This window comes from Lepus europaeus, chromosome 5 (genome assembly GCF_033115175.1).
Source record: "Lepus europaeus isolate LE1 chromosome 5, mLepTim1.pri, whole genome shotgun sequence".
NCBI lineage: Eukaryota > Metazoa > Chordata > Mammalia > Lagomorpha > Leporidae > Lepus > Lepus europaeus.
The window spans coordinates 37,322,185-37,340,174 of NC_084831.1; the positions used below are offsets into that span (position 1 = coordinate 37,322,185).

General features: G+C 42.2%; 1 protein-coding gene across 7 annotated transcripts in view; it reads right to left on the minus strand.

The window, feature by feature from the left end:
* IPP (intracisternal A particle-promoted polypeptide) overlaps positions 1 to 17,990 on the minus strand; it is a 116,007-nt gene that overhangs the window by 16,417 nt on the left and 81,600 nt on the right. For 5 of the 7 annotated variants that reach the window (XM_062191209.1, XM_062191207.1, XM_062191206.1 and 2 more), the window contains 4 exons: positions 16,425 to 16,592; positions 7,488 to 7,582; positions 5,631 to 5,784; positions 903 to 1,040 (listed from right to left, as the gene is read on the minus strand). In XM_062191209.1, the coding sequence (XP_062047193.1) occupies positions 903 to 1,040; positions 5,631 to 5,784; positions 7,488 to 7,582; positions 16,425 to 16,592 (555 nt within the window). The remainder of the gene's footprint in view (positions 1 to 902; positions 1,041 to 5,630; positions 5,785 to 7,487; positions 7,583 to 16,424; positions 16,593 to 17,990) is intronic. The other 2 variants (XM_062191211.1, XM_062191212.1) reach the window with 2 other exon arrangements.

Below are 17,990 nucleotides of genomic sequence, written 5' to 3' on the forward strand. Positions count from 1 at the left end.
TGGACATCTCATCCATGGTGTATTACCATCTTCTTCAATTTTTAAAATTTTTAAAAAAATTTATTTATTTATTATTTATTTGAAAGGCAGAGTTACAGAGGGACAGGGATGGATAGAGATAGAAATAAAGGTATCTTCCATTGGCTGGTTCACTCCCCATATGGCCACAACAGCTGGGGCTGGGCCAGGGTCTTCCATGTGGGTGGCAAGGGCCCAAGCACTCAGGATATTTTCTGCTGCCTTTCCAAGTGCACTAGCCAGAAGCTGGATTGGAAGTAGAGCAGCCGGGACTCCAACCTGTGCCTATAGGGGATGCCATCATCACAGATGGTAGCTTAACCCACTATGCTACAATGCTGACTCTTTCAACTCCTTTTAAATACTCCATCCTTGAAAATATCTCCCAAGTAATGCAACTTTTATAATAAAAATTTACAGAATTGGGGGCCCAGCGCCGCAGCACACTAGGTTAATCCTCCGCCTGTGGCGCCAGCATCCCATATGGGCACCAGTTCTAGTCCTGGTTGCTCCTCTTCCAGGCCAGCTCTCTGCTGTAGCCTGGGATAGCAGTGGAAGATGGCCCAACTCCTTGGGCCTCTGCACCCGCATGGGAGACCAGGAACAAGCACCTGCCTCCTGGCTTCAGATCGGCACAGCTCTGGCCATTGTGGCCATTTGGGGAGTGAACCACCGGAAGGAAGACCTTTGTCTCTGTTTCTCTTTCTCACTGCCTGTAACTCTACCTCTCAAATAAATAAATAAAATCTTTAAAAAAAAAAAAAAAGAATTTACAGAATTGACAAAACACATATTTCTAATGGAAGGGAAGGAAACCTCCAAAGTAATTAGAATGTAATAATTTAAATAACATCAGCTACCCTTAAATTAAACAGTATAATTACCCAATGCAAAGATAGCCCCATAACACACACACACTCCCAAGCCACAGCGAGGATGATTCATCGAAGCTACAGTTGTCCACTGTTTAGTAACAGGATCATAGCATTCAGTGCAGTCAAAAATCATCGAATCTTTTTCACCTGAGTTAAATAAAAGAGACAAACATCAGGTTTAGTAATGCTAATAAACTAGAACCATAATACAATATTCAAACACATTTTTGGTTGTCAGAAATTTAATGGTTATATCTAATTTTATAATAGTCATTAAAATTCATTTGCCTAGCAAGCATTATTTTGAATCTATAACACATCATTTATTAAAGTCCACTTACAAAATAAGGCATAGCCGGTGCCGCGGCTCAATAGGCTAATCCTCTGCCTAGCGGCGCCAGCACACCGGGTTCTAGTCCTGGTCGGGGTGCCGGATTCTGTCCCGGTTGCCCCTCTTCCAGGCCAGCTCTCTGCTGTGGCCAGGGAGTGCAGTGGAGGATGGCCCAAGTGCTTGGGCCCTGCACCCCATGGGAGACCAGGAGAAGCACCTGGCTCCTGGCTTCGGATCAGCGCGATGCGCCGGCCACAGCGTGCCGGCTGCAGCGGCCATTGGAGGGTAAACCAACGGTAAAAGGAAGACCTTTCTCTCTGTCTCTCTCTCGCTGTCTACTCTGCCTGTCAAAAAATTTAAAAAAAAAAAAGGCATAATATATCTATTATCTACTTCTACTACACAAACAATTCAGTAATTTTTGAAGACACAATTTGCATTTTAATATGTTTCATGTATTAGTTTTGTCGGCTGGTTCTAGTACAATTTATGATTTAGTATCAACCTTACATCACAACAAACAGAAAAGCTTTTTTAAAATACTATTTAAAATACACTATACCTAAGAAAAAAATCTAGTCAAAGATTGTACAAGGCCTCAGTGAACACAATTTGTAAATTTCATTTAGATAAGATATTAAAGAATATCTAAAAAAATGAAGTTATATTATGTTCATGAATTAAAGTCAATATAAATAAAGATGATAATTATTCCCCAAACTGACTTAGAGATTTAATGTAATACTGATCCAAACACTTCTAACAGAGAAATAACATTTTTAACAGATTTAATGAGCTGATTCTAAAATTTATATAGCAGTATAAAGACCTAGAATAGCCAAGCACTACCAGAAAATAATACTGAGATAGAAACAGCCTATGCCAAGACTTAATGAGTTGTCTTCATTAAGGTAGGCATAGAATGGCCGGCGCCGTGGCTCAACAGGCTAATCCTCCACCTTGTGGCGCCGGCACACCGGGTTCTAGTCCCAGTCGGGGCACCAGATACCAGATTCTGTCCCAGTTGCCCCTCTTCCAGGCCAGCTCTCTGCTATGGCCCGGGAGTGCAGTGGAGGATGGCTCCTGCCTTAGGATCAGCGAGATGAGCCGGCCACAGCGCACCGGCCGCGGTGGCCACTGGAGGGAGAACCAACGGCAAAGGAAGACCTTTCTCTCTGTCTCTCTCTCTCACTGTCCACTCTGCCTGTCAAAAAAAAAAAAAAAAAAAAAAAAAAAAAAGGTAGGCATAGACTGAGAGAGTAATGGAACAGAAAAGAAATTCTATGAACCAAGCCATTCTTTTTTTTTTTTTTTTTGACAGGCAGAGTGTATAGTGAGAGAGAGACAGAGAGAAAGGTCTTCCTTTTTGCCGTTGGTCCACCCTCCAATGGCCGCTGCGGCCGGCGCATCGTCCTGATCCAAAGCCAGGAGCCAGGTGCTTCTCCTGGTCTCCCATGCGGGTACAGGGCCCAAGGACTTGGGCCATCCTCCACTGCACTCCCGGGCCATAGCAGAGAGCTGGCCTGGAAGAGGGGCAACCAGGATAGAATCCGGCAACCCAACCGGGACTAGAACCCGGTGTGCTGGCGCCGCAAGGTGGAGGATTAGCCTGTTAACCCACGGCGCCGGCCAAGCCATTCTTAAGATGATTAACTGATATGGGAGCTGGCAATGCAGAGGAAACAACAATCTTTCACACAAGGATAATTGATTATATATAATGGAGGAAAAGGAAACTAGTTTCCTACTTCATACTAACCATGAAAACTAAATTTCAGATACAAACATTAATTAAACTAAAGATACAAACATGAATGGCAACACTATAAAATTTTATAAAATAAAGGCTTATAATCTCATGACTTAGGAATGAGGAAGGATTTCTTAAATAAAGCACAAAAAATACTAACCATAAAGGAGAAAAATAACAAATTTTTATTACATTAAAATTAAAAAATTTGCATACCAAAGAATAAAGAAGTTGAAAGATAAGGCAGCAGAGCAGAAGATATTTGAAGTACACATAAAATTATGAGCATATAGAATCCAGACAATATACAAAATCCCTACTCTGCAGGAAACAGTTAATATAGCAGGCCAGACACCCTGTCCTTAGAAAGGCCTATTTGTGTAATTGACCTTGGCTGGAATCTGGGAATATGGCTGGTAAAGTTCCCTACACTGATCTAAAATTTTCTCAAAATGGAAGAGTGGTACACCATGGCTAACTATTTGTACAAACAATATGGTTTATGCTGACTACATGATTTCCTTCTGAGAGTCTAGAAATTTGGTATGTGTTAGGAAGAGGGAGCCTATCTAATCAGAGTCAACAAAAGTTTTGAGCACTGTGTCTCTAATGAGCTCTCCTAACACTTCATACATGTCACAAATCACTGTAGGAGGAATGAAGCAAGTACTATGTGACTCACTGGAAGAGAACAAGAAGCTTTCAATTGGTCTCTTGTAATACTACAATGATTTTGTTTTGTATCCTTTCAATGTGATACACCTTAGCTGTGGGTACAATTAGATGCCAAGTACTGTGAGTTCTTTCAACAAATCACTGAGCTTGGGGATGGTCATAGGGATCCCCAGCACACCTACAGACCAGTAATACAACTTTAAAAAAAATATTTATTTATTTATTTATTTGAAAGACAGAGTTACAGGGAGACAGGGAGAAAGAGAGAGAGAGAGAGATCTTCCATCTGCTGACCTACTCCTCAGACGCCACAATGGCCAGGGCTGCCAAAGCCAGGAGCCAGGAGCTTCATGCAGGTTTCTCACATGACTGGCAGGAGCCCAAACACTTGGGCCACCCTCTGCTGCTTTTCCCAGGCCATTAGAAGGGAGCTGGATCAGAGGTGGAGTAGGGGCCAGCACTGTGGCGCAGCAGGTTAAAGCCATGGCCTGTGGCACTGGCATCCCATATGGGCGCCAGTTCAAGACCCAGCTGCTCAACTTCCAATCCAGCTCTCTACTATGGCCTTGGAAAGCAGCAGAAGATAGCCCAGGTCCTTGGGCCCCTGCATCCATGTGGAAGACCCAGAAGAGGCTTCTGACTCCTGGCTTCAGCTCAGCTCAGCTCTGACAGTTGTGGTCATTTGGGGAGTGAACCAGCAGGCAGAGGACCTCTCTCTCTCTCTCTGGGTCTACCTTGCTCTATAACTCTTTCCAAAATAAACAAAAAAGTGGAGTAGCCAGGACATGAACCGGTGCCCATATCAGATGCTGGGGTGGAGAATGGCAATTCTAATTGCTATGTCACAGCTTTTAAAATGGGCCAAAAACATAAAAATATCACTTTCTGAAAGAAAAAATCCAAATGGCCAGAAAACAATGAAAAGGTGCTCCTTGTTACTACTTATCATTGAAATGCAAATTAAAATAATGAGAAGTTGGCACTTGGCCTAAGGATTAAGATGCTGTTTAGGATACCTGTGTCTCACATCTTTGAGTACCTGGGTTCAATTCTGATTCAGGTTACTGATTCAAGCTCCTGTTAATGCAGACCCTGGAGAGACATCAGTGATGATTCAAGTATTTGAGTTCCTTACATCTACGTGGGGCACTTGGATTGAGTTTCTGACTCCCAGCTCAAGCCCTAGCTAGAGGATGTTGCAGGCATTTGGGCAGCGCATCACTGCAAGAGATCTCTCTCTTTCTTCCTCTCTCTCTCTCTCTCTCTCTCTCTCTCTCTCTCTGTGTGTGTGTGTGTATGTGTCTCTCTGTCACTTTCTCTCTTTGACTCTCAAATAAATAAAATAAAATGATTTTTAGGGGTGGATGCTATCCCACAGCAGGTTAAACTACCACTTTGGATACCAGCATTCCATATTGGAGTGCCTAGAATTAAGTCCTGACTCCTATGCTTCTGACTCAGCTTTCTGCTAATGTGCCTGGAAAACAGTAGATGATGGCCCAAGTACTTGGGTTCCTGCCAGCCACATGGAGATCTGATGGAGTTCTTGGCTCCTGGCTTTGGCCTAGCCCAGCCCTGACTGTTGCAGGCATTTGAGGAGTAAACCAGTGGATGGAAGCTCGCTCTCTCTCTTTCTCTCTCCCTTCCCACCCTGTTCTCTATCATTTTATCTTTCAAATAAATAATTCTTAAAAAAAAAAAAACTGTGCCAGTCAAAAAATAAAAATATTAAAAAAACAAAAAACAAAACAAAACAAAAAAAAAACAGTAAAATGTCATCTCTACTAATAGACAAAAAATTTAAGTCTGAGCTGACAGGGGCCGGTGCTGTGGCGCAGCAGGTTAATGCCCTGGCCTGAAGCGCTGGCATCCCATATGGGTGCCGGTTCTAGTCCTGGCTGCTCCTCTTCCGATCCAGCTCTCTGCTATGGCCTGGGAAAGCAGTAGAAAATGGCCCAAGCCCTTGGGCCCCTGCACTCACGTGGGAGACCCGGAAGAAGCTCCTGGCTCCTGGCTCCGGATAAGCGCAGCTCTGGCCGTTGCAACCAATTGGGGAGTGAACCACTGGATGGAAGACCTCTTTCTCTCTCTGCCTCTTCTCTCTCTGTGTAACTCTGACTTTCAAATAAATAAATCTTAAAAAAAAAAAAAAGAGCTGAAAAAATATAGATGAAGTATAAAATAAAGTTTGTCATTATCATTTACATTGAATACATTATGACCTACTCCTAGCCACTGATTTTACTTCTAGGTGTATACCCTTGAAAAATTCATGTACAGGGCACCTATTAATACATACAAGAATTGTGAGAGCAGCAGCATTGTGGTTAATCATCAGAAGCTAGAAACAATCCAAATGTCTACTGATTATTTAGAATTGTTATGTTATGTAGGTAAATTAATCCAATATCTCATAATAATATAATGGATAAATAAATTTATGCATACCCCATGGTATACCAATGATTACAAGAAGAAAACATGAATAAATCTCAGAAATGTGGAACAAAAATGAACAATAATATTTAAATAACCTATTTAGGTACAGTTGAAAAATAAATATATTGCTTAGCTGTGTATTCATAGGTGATAAAAACTATAAAGAAACAAAAATAGGGGTTGGCACTGTGGTACAGCAGGCAAAGCCACAGCCTACAGCACCGGCATCCCATATGGGTGCCAGTTCATGTCCCAGCTGCTCCAGTTCTGATCCAGCTCCCTGCTAACGTGCCTGGAAAGGCAGCAGAAAATGACCCAAGTGTTTGGGCCCCTGCACACACATGGGAGACCCAGAGGAAGCTGCTGGTTCTTGGCTTCAGATCTGCCCAGATCAAGCTGTTGTGGCCATTTGGGCAGTGAACAAGCGGATGAAGACTCTCTCTCTTGCTCTCTCTCACTCTCTCTCTCTAATTGTGCCTTTCAAATAAACAAATAAATCTTTGTTAAAAAGAGAGCCAGCACTGTTGCACAGAAGGTTAAGCCACTGCCTACAGCACCAGCATCCATATGGTTGCCGGTTCCAAGTCCTGGCTGCTCTGTTTCTGACCCAATTCCCTGCTTATGTTCTAGGAAAGCAGTGTAAGATGGCCCAAGTGTTTGCACACCTGCCATCCACGTGGGAGACCCAGATGATGCTCCTTGCTCTTGGCTTTTGCATGGCCCAGACCATTCAGGGAGTGAACCAGTGGATAGAAGATTTTCTCTCTCTCTCTCTCTGTGTAACTCTGCCTTTGAAATAAATAAATAAATTTTAAAAAAGTAAATTAATTTTTCTAAGTTTCTTTGGTTATTTATCAACCCGTACACACATATATGTATTTTTCTACATGTATTAATATATTGTATTTCCTATTCCAAAATTTAAAATGTAAACCTTATAAATTAATACAATCATTAAAAATTCAGATAATTTAGCCTAAGGTGCCTGCTGCATACCTTACATAAGCCAGAAAAAGAAAAGCTCAAAATATGGTTTCAGTGGGTTAAAGCATAACAATTAGCTAGGCAGACAAGAATCAATCAGCAAACACAGTGAAAGTACTAAATTATCATTGTCAAATGCTTTGGGAGTCCTGGGAAGATACCATGTCCTGATTCTCTGAATTCTGCCATGATAGAAACAGATAAAATGTATTGCTTCTGGTCGGCACCGCCGTAGCTCAATAGGCTAATCCTCCACCTGCGGCGCCGGCACACCAGGTTCTAGTCCCAGTCGGGGCGCCGGATTCTGTCCCGGCTGCTCCCCTTCCAGGCCAGCTCTCTGCTGTGGCCAGGGAGTGCAGTGGAAGATGGCCCAAGTCCTTGGGCCCTGCACCCCATGGGAGACCAGGAGAAGCACCTGGCTCTCTGCCTTCGGATCAGCGCGATTGCGGGGTGAACCAACGGAAAAGGAAGACCTTTCTCTCTGTCTCTCTCTCTCACTGTCCAGTCTGCCTGTCAAAAAAAAAAAAAAAAAGTATTGCTTCTTACCTATACTTTAAAAAGCTCACAGTAAGATCATGGTTAGAGTTCCAGTTTTATTTTTATTTATTTATTTTTTGAAAGGCAAAGATAGAGAAAGAGAAAAGGGAGAGGGAGAGAAAGAGAGAATATCTTCCATCTGTTGGCTTACTCCCCAAATGGCCGCAACAGCCAGGGCTGGGCCAGGCCAAAGCCAGGAGTCAGGAGCTTCCTCCAGGTAATCTGCATTAGTTCAGAGGTCCATGCACTTAGACTATCCTCCACTGCCTTCCCAGGCACATCAGTAGGGAGCTGGATCGGAAGTAGAGCAGCTGGGACCCGAACTAGCGCCCATATGGGATGTTGGCACTGCAGGCAGAGGCTTAATCTTCTACGCCACAGCACAGGCCCCAGAGCTCCAGTTTTTAAAACATATTTTTTTACTGGGGCTAGTATTGTGGCACAGGGGTTAAGACACAGCTTGTGATGCCAGCATTCAATACTGGAGTATCAGTTTGAGTCGTGGGTCTTCTGCTTCTGATCCAGCTTCCCGGTAATGAGCCTGGGAAAGCAGGTACTTGAGTCTCTGCTACCCACATGGGAGACCAAGATGAAGTTCAGGGCTCCTGCCTTCAGTCTGGTTTAGCTCCAGCTGTTGTGGGCATTTGGGGAGTGAAACAGCAAATGGAAAATCTCTTTCTCTCTCTCCCTCCCTCCCTCGTCACTCTGCCTTTGGAATAAATTTTTAAAAGTCTTTAAAAATATACTTTTTAAATTTATTTAAGAGTTAGAGGAAGACAAAAACAATCACACACACACACACACACACACTCCCCAAATGCCTGTAACAGCTGGGTCAGAGCTGGGACCCACATCAAGAGATGGGAATGTAATCCAGGTCCCCTACATGGGCGGCAAGGACTTAACTAGTTGAGTCATCATCTGCTGCTTCCTAGGGTGCACCAATAACAGGAAGCTGGATAAGAAGCAGAGTGGCTAGGATTCAGGCATTACAAAAATACTGAATGTGGGTATCCAAGTGGCGAATTACCTAGTCTACACCAAACAGCCACCCCGAAGACCTGGATTTTATCATACAGGTGATTAGGAAGCCATTATAGAGTTGAGAACAGAAAAACGACACGATCAGACCTAAATTTTAGAAGAGTCTCTCAGGCCACATATCTAGAACCAACTTTAGAGGAAAAAAAAAAATAGAAGCAAGGAGACTAGGATATTACAGTGATCTGAGAGCTATCTGCATGTTTATGGATAGGCTAGATGTGGGATATAAAACAGAGGCATCCAGTTTTATATTGAGTCACTGAGTGAATAATTGTTACCATCTACCAGATGAAACTGAGACAGAAACAAATTCAGGAGGTGACAAAATCAAAGAGTTTGGTAGAGACATGTTATATTTGAAGTACACATAAGGTGTCTTCAAAAAAGTTATGGAAAATGCATATTGTGAAAAAAATCTATGCATGGACTTCAAAGTTATTTTATGCCAAAATAAACTTTTTTTTTTTACTTTTCTTTCTATTATCTTTTCCAAAATAAATTTCTAACTCTACTCTTCTACAAAACTTTTAAAGTACCTTCATATTTGATATCCAAGTAAAGTTCAAAGAGATGGTTGTATTATTTAAGTCTAGAGTTTAGGAGAAAAATTAACATAAAAATTTTAGTCATCAGTACATAGATAGTATTTAATGGCATGAAATTAGAGATCATCAAAAAGAATAATAGTAGATAGAGTAATCATCTCAGAACTAAGCCCTGAAACATACTACTAAGAGGTTTGAAAGAAGATTTCCTAAAAACAAAATCAACAACACTGAGAATCAACTTACTATGAAGTAGGAAGACATTAACCCGACACCCCTGCCCTATTTCTTCCCAAAAAATGGGTATGGGGTCTGCGCATGTATACATGCGTGTGTGTGTAATGATGCCTTTTGGGGCCAACACTAGACCAGGCCTCTGCTTGTGGCACCAGCTGCTGATTCTTGTTCCAGCTACCCTTCTTCCAACCCAGCTCTCTGTTAGTGGCCTGGGAGGGCATTGGAGGATGGCCCAAGTGCTTGGAGACCAGGAGGGGGCTCTTGGCTTCAGGTTTCAGATCAGTCCAGCTCTGGCCATTGTGGCCATTGTGGCCATTTTGGGGAGGGAGCTAGCAGATGGAAGACCTTTCTCTCTGTCTCTCCCTCTCTCTGCAACTCTGCCTCTTAAATAAATAATTAAAATCTTCTAAAAAATGAAAATTATGCCTTTTTACTCTTTTATATTTCTGACTTTTGACATCTGGGGCCTTGTCATTCCTAGATAGACTACTCACTGCCATATCTAGGCACTTTGTACAGACAGTAAATTATTTGCCTCCAGCTGCCTTTTTATATTCGAACTAACCAATTCAGAACCCACACCTCCATCATCTCCTTTATCCAAATATTATTATACTCTGGGCCACCATTCCTCTGCCCTAATCATCCAAGGATCAGGTACCAGGCAATAAGGAAACATTGCTATACCCACAATCTACTAGAATCATTCAAACTGGCCAGCCCAAAGCCTGTTTACCCTGCCTGAACTGTTTTTCCTGTAGAAACCACAATAAGAGCTCTAGCCTATGCTTTCCTCCCTCTCCTTCTGCCTCTTGACAGATTCTGGTACTTCTCTGTGTGCCTCCCCATGGCACTCTTCTCTTGGTAACTATAGCAGTCTTTTCTATGACAGTCATCTACTGACGAATAGTCACAAAGTGGAAACAACCCAAATGTCCATCAACTGTTGAATGGATAAACAGAATGTGTTGTATCCAAACAGTAGAATATTATTTTGCTATAAAAATAGATGAAAGGGGGCAGGGTGGCGCTGTGGCGTAGCAGGTAAAGCTGCCGCCCGCCTGCAGTGATGGCATCCCATATGGGTGCCGGTTTGAGATCCAGCTGCTCCACTTCCGATCCAGCTCTCTGCTATGGCCTGGGAAAGCAGTAGAAGACGGCCCAAGTCCTTGGGCCCCTGCACCCGCATGGGAGACCCGGAAGAAGCTTCTGGCTCCTGGCTCCTGGCTTCGGATCAGTGCAGCTCTGGCCGTTGCGGCCAATTAGGGAGTGAACCAGCAGATGGAAGACCTCTCTCTCTCTCTGTAACTTTGCCTTTCAAATAAATAAATAAATATTTTTTAAAAAATGAAGTATTGATACATGCTATGACATGCTAAGTGAAAGAAGCCAGATACATATAATTCCATTTATATGAAATGTCCAAAATAAAAAAATCCATAAAGTAGATTAGTGGTTGTTTTGGTAAGGATGGGGTTGGGATGTGACTGCTAATGGGCATAATGGTTTTTTCTTTTTCAGACTTATGAAATGTTCTGCAATGACACAGTGATGATGGCTGTACAACTTAACACACTAAAACCTACATAAACTATTTACTGTAAAAGATGATTTTGATATGTGGATTTTATTTTAATTTTTAAAACCCAGTATTTAGAATAGGTACCCAGATATGTGTAAGGGTACTTCAAAAAGTCTATGGAAAAATGGGATTAAAAGGTAAGGTGAAGGCTGGCATGTGGCATAGCAAGTAAAGCTGCCACAGCATTGCCCACATCCCATATGGGTGCTGGTTTCAGTCCTGACTGCTATACTTCCGATCCAGCTCCCTGCCAATGGTCTAGGAAAAGCAGTGGATAATGGCAGAGTGTTTGAGCCCCTGACACCCACATAGGAGACCTGGAAGAAACCCCTGGCTCCTGGCCCAGCCTGGCCCAGCCTGGCCCAGCCTGGCTGTTGTGGGCATCTGGGGAGTGAACCAGAGGCTGGGAGGTTTCCCTGTCTCTCTGTCTCTCCGTTTCTCTCTCTGTAACTCTGACTTTCAAATAAATAAATAAATCTTTTTTTTCTTTTTTTTATTTAGTAAATATAAATTTCCAAAGTACAGTTTATGGATTACATTGGCTTTCACCCCCCATAATTTCCCTCCCACTCGCACCCCCCCATCTCCCACTCTCTCTCCCATTCCATTCACATCAAGATTCATTTTCAATTATATTTATATACAGAAGATCGATTCAGTATATATTAAGTAAAGATTTCATCAGTTTGCGCCCACACAGAAACACAAAGTGTAAAATAGTGTTTCAGTACTAGTTATAGCATTACTTCACATTGGACAACACATTAAGGACAGAGATCCCACATGAGAAGTAAGTGTAAGTACACAGTGACTCCTGTTGTTGACTTAACAATTTGACACTCTTGTTTATGGCGTCAGTAATCCCCCTAGGCTCTAGTCATGAGTTGCCAAGGCTATGGAAGCCTTTTGAGTTCGCTGACTTCGATCTTATTCCGACAGGGTCATAGTCAAAGTGGAAGTTCTCTCCTCCCTTCAGAGAAAAGTACCTCCTTTTTTGATGGCCCGTTCTTTCCACTGGGATCTCACTCGCAGAGATCTTTCATTTAAGTCCTCTTTTTTTTTTTTTTTTTTTTTTTCCAGAGTGTCTTGGCTTTCCATGCCTGAAATACTCTCATGGGCTTTTCAGCCGGATCTGAATGCTTTAAGGGCTGATTCTGAGGCCTAAATCTTTTTTTTTTTTTTAAAGGTAAGTTTATTTTGGTGCAAAATAAAGAAAAATTGAAATCTAAGCACAGCTTTTTCATAAAACACATTTTCCATGAACTTCTAGAAGACCCATCAAATGTATCTAAAAAGAAATACACCCAAATGTTAACTATGATTATCCATTGTCAGTGTAATCATTGTATCAGTGACTTTTTTTTCTTATTTGGAAGGTAAAAAGACAGATATAAAGACAGATTTCCATCTGCTAGTTTACTCCCCAAGTGGCTATAGCAGCCAAGGTAGGCTAGGCTAAAGCCAGGAGCCTGGAACTTAACCAGGGTCTCTCTCAATGATGGCAGGGACCTACTATTTAAGCCACAACTTCTGCCTCTCAAGGAGCACAGTAGCAGGAAAGTAGAATTAGGAGAAAAGTGGGACTCAAACCCAAACACTCTAACATGGGAGACAGATGTCCCAAGTAGTATCTTAACGGCTGCACCAAACACCTACTTTCTTTTCTTTTTCATACTTTTATGCTTCAGTTTTGGCAAAAATCTTGTAAATGAAACTAAGTTACTGGGGCTGGTGCTGTGGTGTTGTGGGTAAAGCTACCGCCTGCAGCACTGGTTTGAGTACCAGCTGCTCCACTTCTGATCCGGCTCCTTGCTAATGTGCCTAGGAAAGCAGTGGGGAATGGCCCAAATCCTTGGGCCCCTGAATCCACATGGGATACCTGGAAGAAGCTCCTAGCTCCTGACTTCAGCCTGGCTCAGATCCAGCCGGTTAAAGAATGATGCAGCAGATGGAAGCTCTTTCTCTGTCTCTGTCTCTCTCTCTAACTCTGCCTTTCAAATACACAAACCTTCTTTTAAAAAATAGATCTGAACAGGAGATATAAGTTCCAATCTAATAATACTGGGGGATTTTAACATCCCATGTTAATCAATGCACAGGTCAAACTGACAAAAAAACAACATCAACAAAGAAACAGAGTTAATCTACACTATAGACCAAGTGGACCTAATAGATATTTACACAACATTCTGTCCCACAACTACAGAATACACATTCTTTTCATCAGCACATGGGACATTTTCTAGGATGGACCGTGTACTAGGCCATAAAATATATTAGTCTCAACAAATTAAAAAAAAATTGAAATCATATCAGGCATCTTTTTTGACCACAATGTAATGAAGCTGAAAATTAACAAAAGAAACTCTAAAAATTATACAAATACATGGAGACTAAGCAACATGCTCCTGAATGAACAGTGAACCATCGAAGAAATCAAAATGAAAACTAAAAAACTCCTTGAAACTAATGAATATGGAAACATAACATTTAAAAACTTATGGGATACAGCAAAAACAATGCTAAGAGGTAAGTTTATAGCAGTAAATGTCTATGTAAAAAAAATGAAAAAGGGCCGGCGCCGCGGCTCACTAGGCTAATCCTCCGCCTTGCGGCGCCGGCACACCGGGTTCTAGTCCCGGTCGGGGCACCGATCCTGTCCCGGTTGCCCCTCTTCCAGGCCAGCTCTCTGCTGTGGCCAGGGAGTGCAGTGGAGGATGGCCCAAGTCCTTGGGTCCTGCACCCCATGGGAGACCAGGAGAAGCACCTGGCTCCTGCCATCGGAACAGCGTGGTGCGCCGGCCGCAGCGCGCTACCGCGGCGGCCATTGGAGGGTGAACCAACGGCAAAAAGGAAGACCTTTCTCTCTGTCTCTCTCTCTCACTGTCCACTCTGCCTGTCAGAGCCCTGGCAGCTCTGCCAAGAGTTGGGTCACTGGAAATGGACCTGCCCTGGAGTCGAAGGATGCCCAGGTCAGAGCCACAGATCTTATTGGCTCCAAGCTGAAAAGCCCTTCACTCAGCCCAACTTCCAAAGTGACCACTGCAGCTGAAGGTATGGTCAAGTAGGGTCAGCAACATTGCAGGCAGAACTGTAAATTTCTTGTTAGAGATGCCACCTGCCTTTACCTGGCCAGCTCTCCTCCCAGGCCAGCCAAGTAATGAAAGTCAACAGAGTGCCTTCCCCTAGGAGGTTCACACCTCCCTTAGGATATACCCCATGTGAAGAGATAGATAGGTCTGGGCCTCTTAACTTACAAGGCCTAAAGCCCACCAGATTATTATCAAGCCCCTTCTATCAGGTTCTATTTGCCTCTCAATCAGAAAACTTAATTGTAGCTTAGACAGCACCTTTCTTAGCTCCTCTAATAATGACTCTGTCCTTTGCTCTAGACCCTGTCTAGTGCACTTGGGCCTCATTCCTTTGTAATCATAACCTCTACTCTACCACCAATGGCTCTACTCCCAACCTGTGTGTACTGATGGTCCTCTTCCCCACTTAATGCTGTATAATTGTTCAGACCTGGTAAATGCCACTCTTAGGATCATTGGTTACTATCCTCACCCTGTCTTTTATGACCTTGTCTAAATATGATCAGAGTCGGGGAACTTGGAAGGCTTCCATAGCCTTGGCAACTCATGACGACAGCCTAGGGTGGTTACTGGTGCCATAAACTAGAGTGTCAATTTGTTGGGTCAACAACAGGAGCCACTGTGCGCTTTCTCCTGATGTGGGATCTCTGTCCTTAATGTACTGTACATTTTGATTTAATGCTATAACTAGTACTCAAACAGTATGTTTCACTTTGTGTTTCTATGTGGGTGCAAACTGTTGAAATCTTTACTTAATGTATACTAAATTGATCTTCTGTATATAAAGAGAATTGAAAATGAATCTTAATGTGAATGGAAGGGGAGAGGGAGCGGGAGAGGGGAGGGTTGCGAGTGGGAGGGAAATTATGGGAAGGGGAAGCCATTGTAATCCATAAGCTGTATACTGGAAAATTATATTCATTAAATAAAAGTTAAAAAAAATAAAAAAAAAATGAAAAAGTACCAAATAACCTAATAAGACATCTCAACAACCTACATACAACTTTTATTATTTTAGATTAATCTATAGAAATAAAGCAAAAAGATTGGTTGTAAGGGTTAGATATGGCCTTCCTAGGCTTGCTTTAAAGGCATATTCATATTATTCAGAAATAATTGCTGATATTGAAAATATTTGCATTTATTTTTCTTCATATCCTTTGCTGAATTTTCTTCCAATATTCAAATCCTCTTAATTTCATTCATTTTTCAACTCACAATAATAGTTTCAGAAAACACAGTGATGAGGCCGGCGCCGTGGCTTAACAGGCTAATCCTCCACCTTGTGGCGCCGGCACACCGGGTTCTAGTCCCGGTTGGGGCGCCGGATTCTATCCCGGTTGCCCTTCTTCCAGGCCAGCTCTCTGCTATGGCCCGGGAAGGCATTGGAGGATGGCCCAAGTGCTTGGGCCCTGCACCCGCAAGGGAGACCGTCCGCAGCGGCCATTGGAGGGTGAACCAACGGCAAAAAGGAAGACCTTCCTCTCTGTCTCTCTCTCTCTCTCTCTATCCACTCTGCCTGTCAAAAAAAAAAAAAAGAAAACACAGTGATGAAATATGAAATATGCCCCACTGTCTAGATGACTTGCTTTTATTTATTGCCCAAATAACTTGGCTTATAAAAAATGAATCATAACTTAAAAATTTTTCATCACAAATATTGATCTAAATTTTGGTACCATTTTTAGCATTAATTTTTTAAAATAAAAATAACTTTTTAAGAAAAGATTTATTTATTTATTTTTATTTGAAAAGCACAGTGACAGAGAGAGAAAGAGAGAGTGAGAAAGAGATCTTCCATCCACTTGTTCACTCCCCAAATGGCTGCAATGGCTGGGCTGGGCCAGGCCAAAGCCAGAAGCCCAGAACTCCATCCTGGTTTCCCACATGAGTAGCAGGGGCCCAAGTAATTGGGCCATCTTCTACTGCCTTCCAGATGAATTAGCAGGGAGCAGAATTGGAAATGGAGCACCTGGGACTGGAACTGGAATTCCAAAATGGGATGCTGCCAGTGGCTTAACCCACTGTGCCACAATACCAGCCCTAAACAAGTATTTATTAAAACCAAACCTAAGTATTCTGTCTTGTGAATATTTCTCTCTGGTGTGAATTATTCAACATCTTATGTTTCCTATTTATTTCATTCATTTGATAAATATTTATTGAGCATCCCAAATCAATGTACACCACATAATACTTAGCAATATATATGTATATGTATATGTATAGTATATGTATATGTATATGTATATATAAGAGGCATATAATAATGTAGCCAACTAGCCTAATAAAGGATATAAGACTTTTATTATTACCTCCAATCGCGTAGACCATCCCTCCCAGAACTGCTACTCCCAGCCCACATCGAGCCTGATGAAGTGAAGACACAGTGGTCCAGTACTGGCTAAAGGTGTCAAAACGTTCTACACAGCTGAGGGCTCTGCTATCACTCCAACGACCACCTTGTAGCCGAGTATATCCACCTAAACAAAGGAAGGAAAGGAGTACACAGAAAATCCCTTACTACTAAATGTAGAAATAGTAGTAAGGAAAGAAACTTAGCCCTCTCTATTTAAACCTTTTGTATAACTATGATATACTGTGAAGTAAACGCTTTAGAGACTGCCATATATATATGTATGTATAAGTATATAAAATAGTGTTCTAAAATGTGCCAACTCCTATAAAATTATGGCTTAAATACAATAAGAAGGTTAACTTCAGTGTTTTACCACATGACCTTGATTATGATAGAATATTAAATAAAATATCTAGGCATTAATTATCTATCTAGTTAGGAAGTTTCATTATGACTTCTACTAGTACCTCTTTCCATTAAAAGTGAGTTGAAACCCTTGGTTTGACTGTATGCCCCATTAGTAAAAAAAATTCTTGCTAAGCACTCAAAACCTATATATTTATAGTATACATAAAATTATACATATAAAGGTAGTTTTAATGCATTCCTCTGATATTCTTGTGGACCATTCTGCACAATGACACTTTATAGATAACTGGTTCCTATCATCCATAATGACCACCTAAGATGCTGAGAGTAGTTCAAAATTTAGAGACATGTTTTCCTTATTTTTCACTTCATTTCAAATTTTTAACTTCTAAAGCTATGCTTTTTTTAGTCAATTATTTGATAATACGTGGGTAATCTAAAAACCCAAAGAATTAGTTCACAAAATAACAGACATCCAATGAGTCATTATGTTTGGATGTCTTCACCCTAATATATAAACGTAATTTATAAATTTATAGCCAGGGGGCTGGCGCTGTGGCATAGAGGATTAAGCTGCTGTCTGCAGTGCCGGCACCCCATATGGGTGCCTGTTTGAGACCTGGCTGCTCCACTTACAATCCACCTCTCTGCTATGGCCTGGGAAAGCAGTGGAAGATGGCCCAAGTCCTTGGGCCCCTACACCAGCATGGAAGACCCCAAGGAAGCTCCTGGCCCCTGGCTTTGAATCAGCGCAGCTCTGGCCATTGCAACCAATTGGGGAGTGAACCAATGGATGGAAGACCTTTCTCTGCTTATCATCACTCTGTGAAACTCTGACTTTCAAATAAATAAACAAATGTTTTTTAAAAAAATCTATAGCCAGTATGTGAAATTAAATTATTTGAGACACCTACATATTCTTTTTTTTTTTTTTTTTTTTTTACAGGCAGAGTGGATAGTGAGAGAGAGAGACAGAGAGAAAGGTCTTCCTTTGCCGTTGGTTCACCTTCCAATGGCCGCCGCGGCTGGTGCGCTGCGGCCGGCTCACCGCGCTGATCCGAAGGCAGGAGCCAGGTGCTTCTCCTGGTCTCCGATGGGGTGCAGTGCCCAAGGACTTGGGCCATCCTCCACTGCACTTCCTGGCCACAGCAGA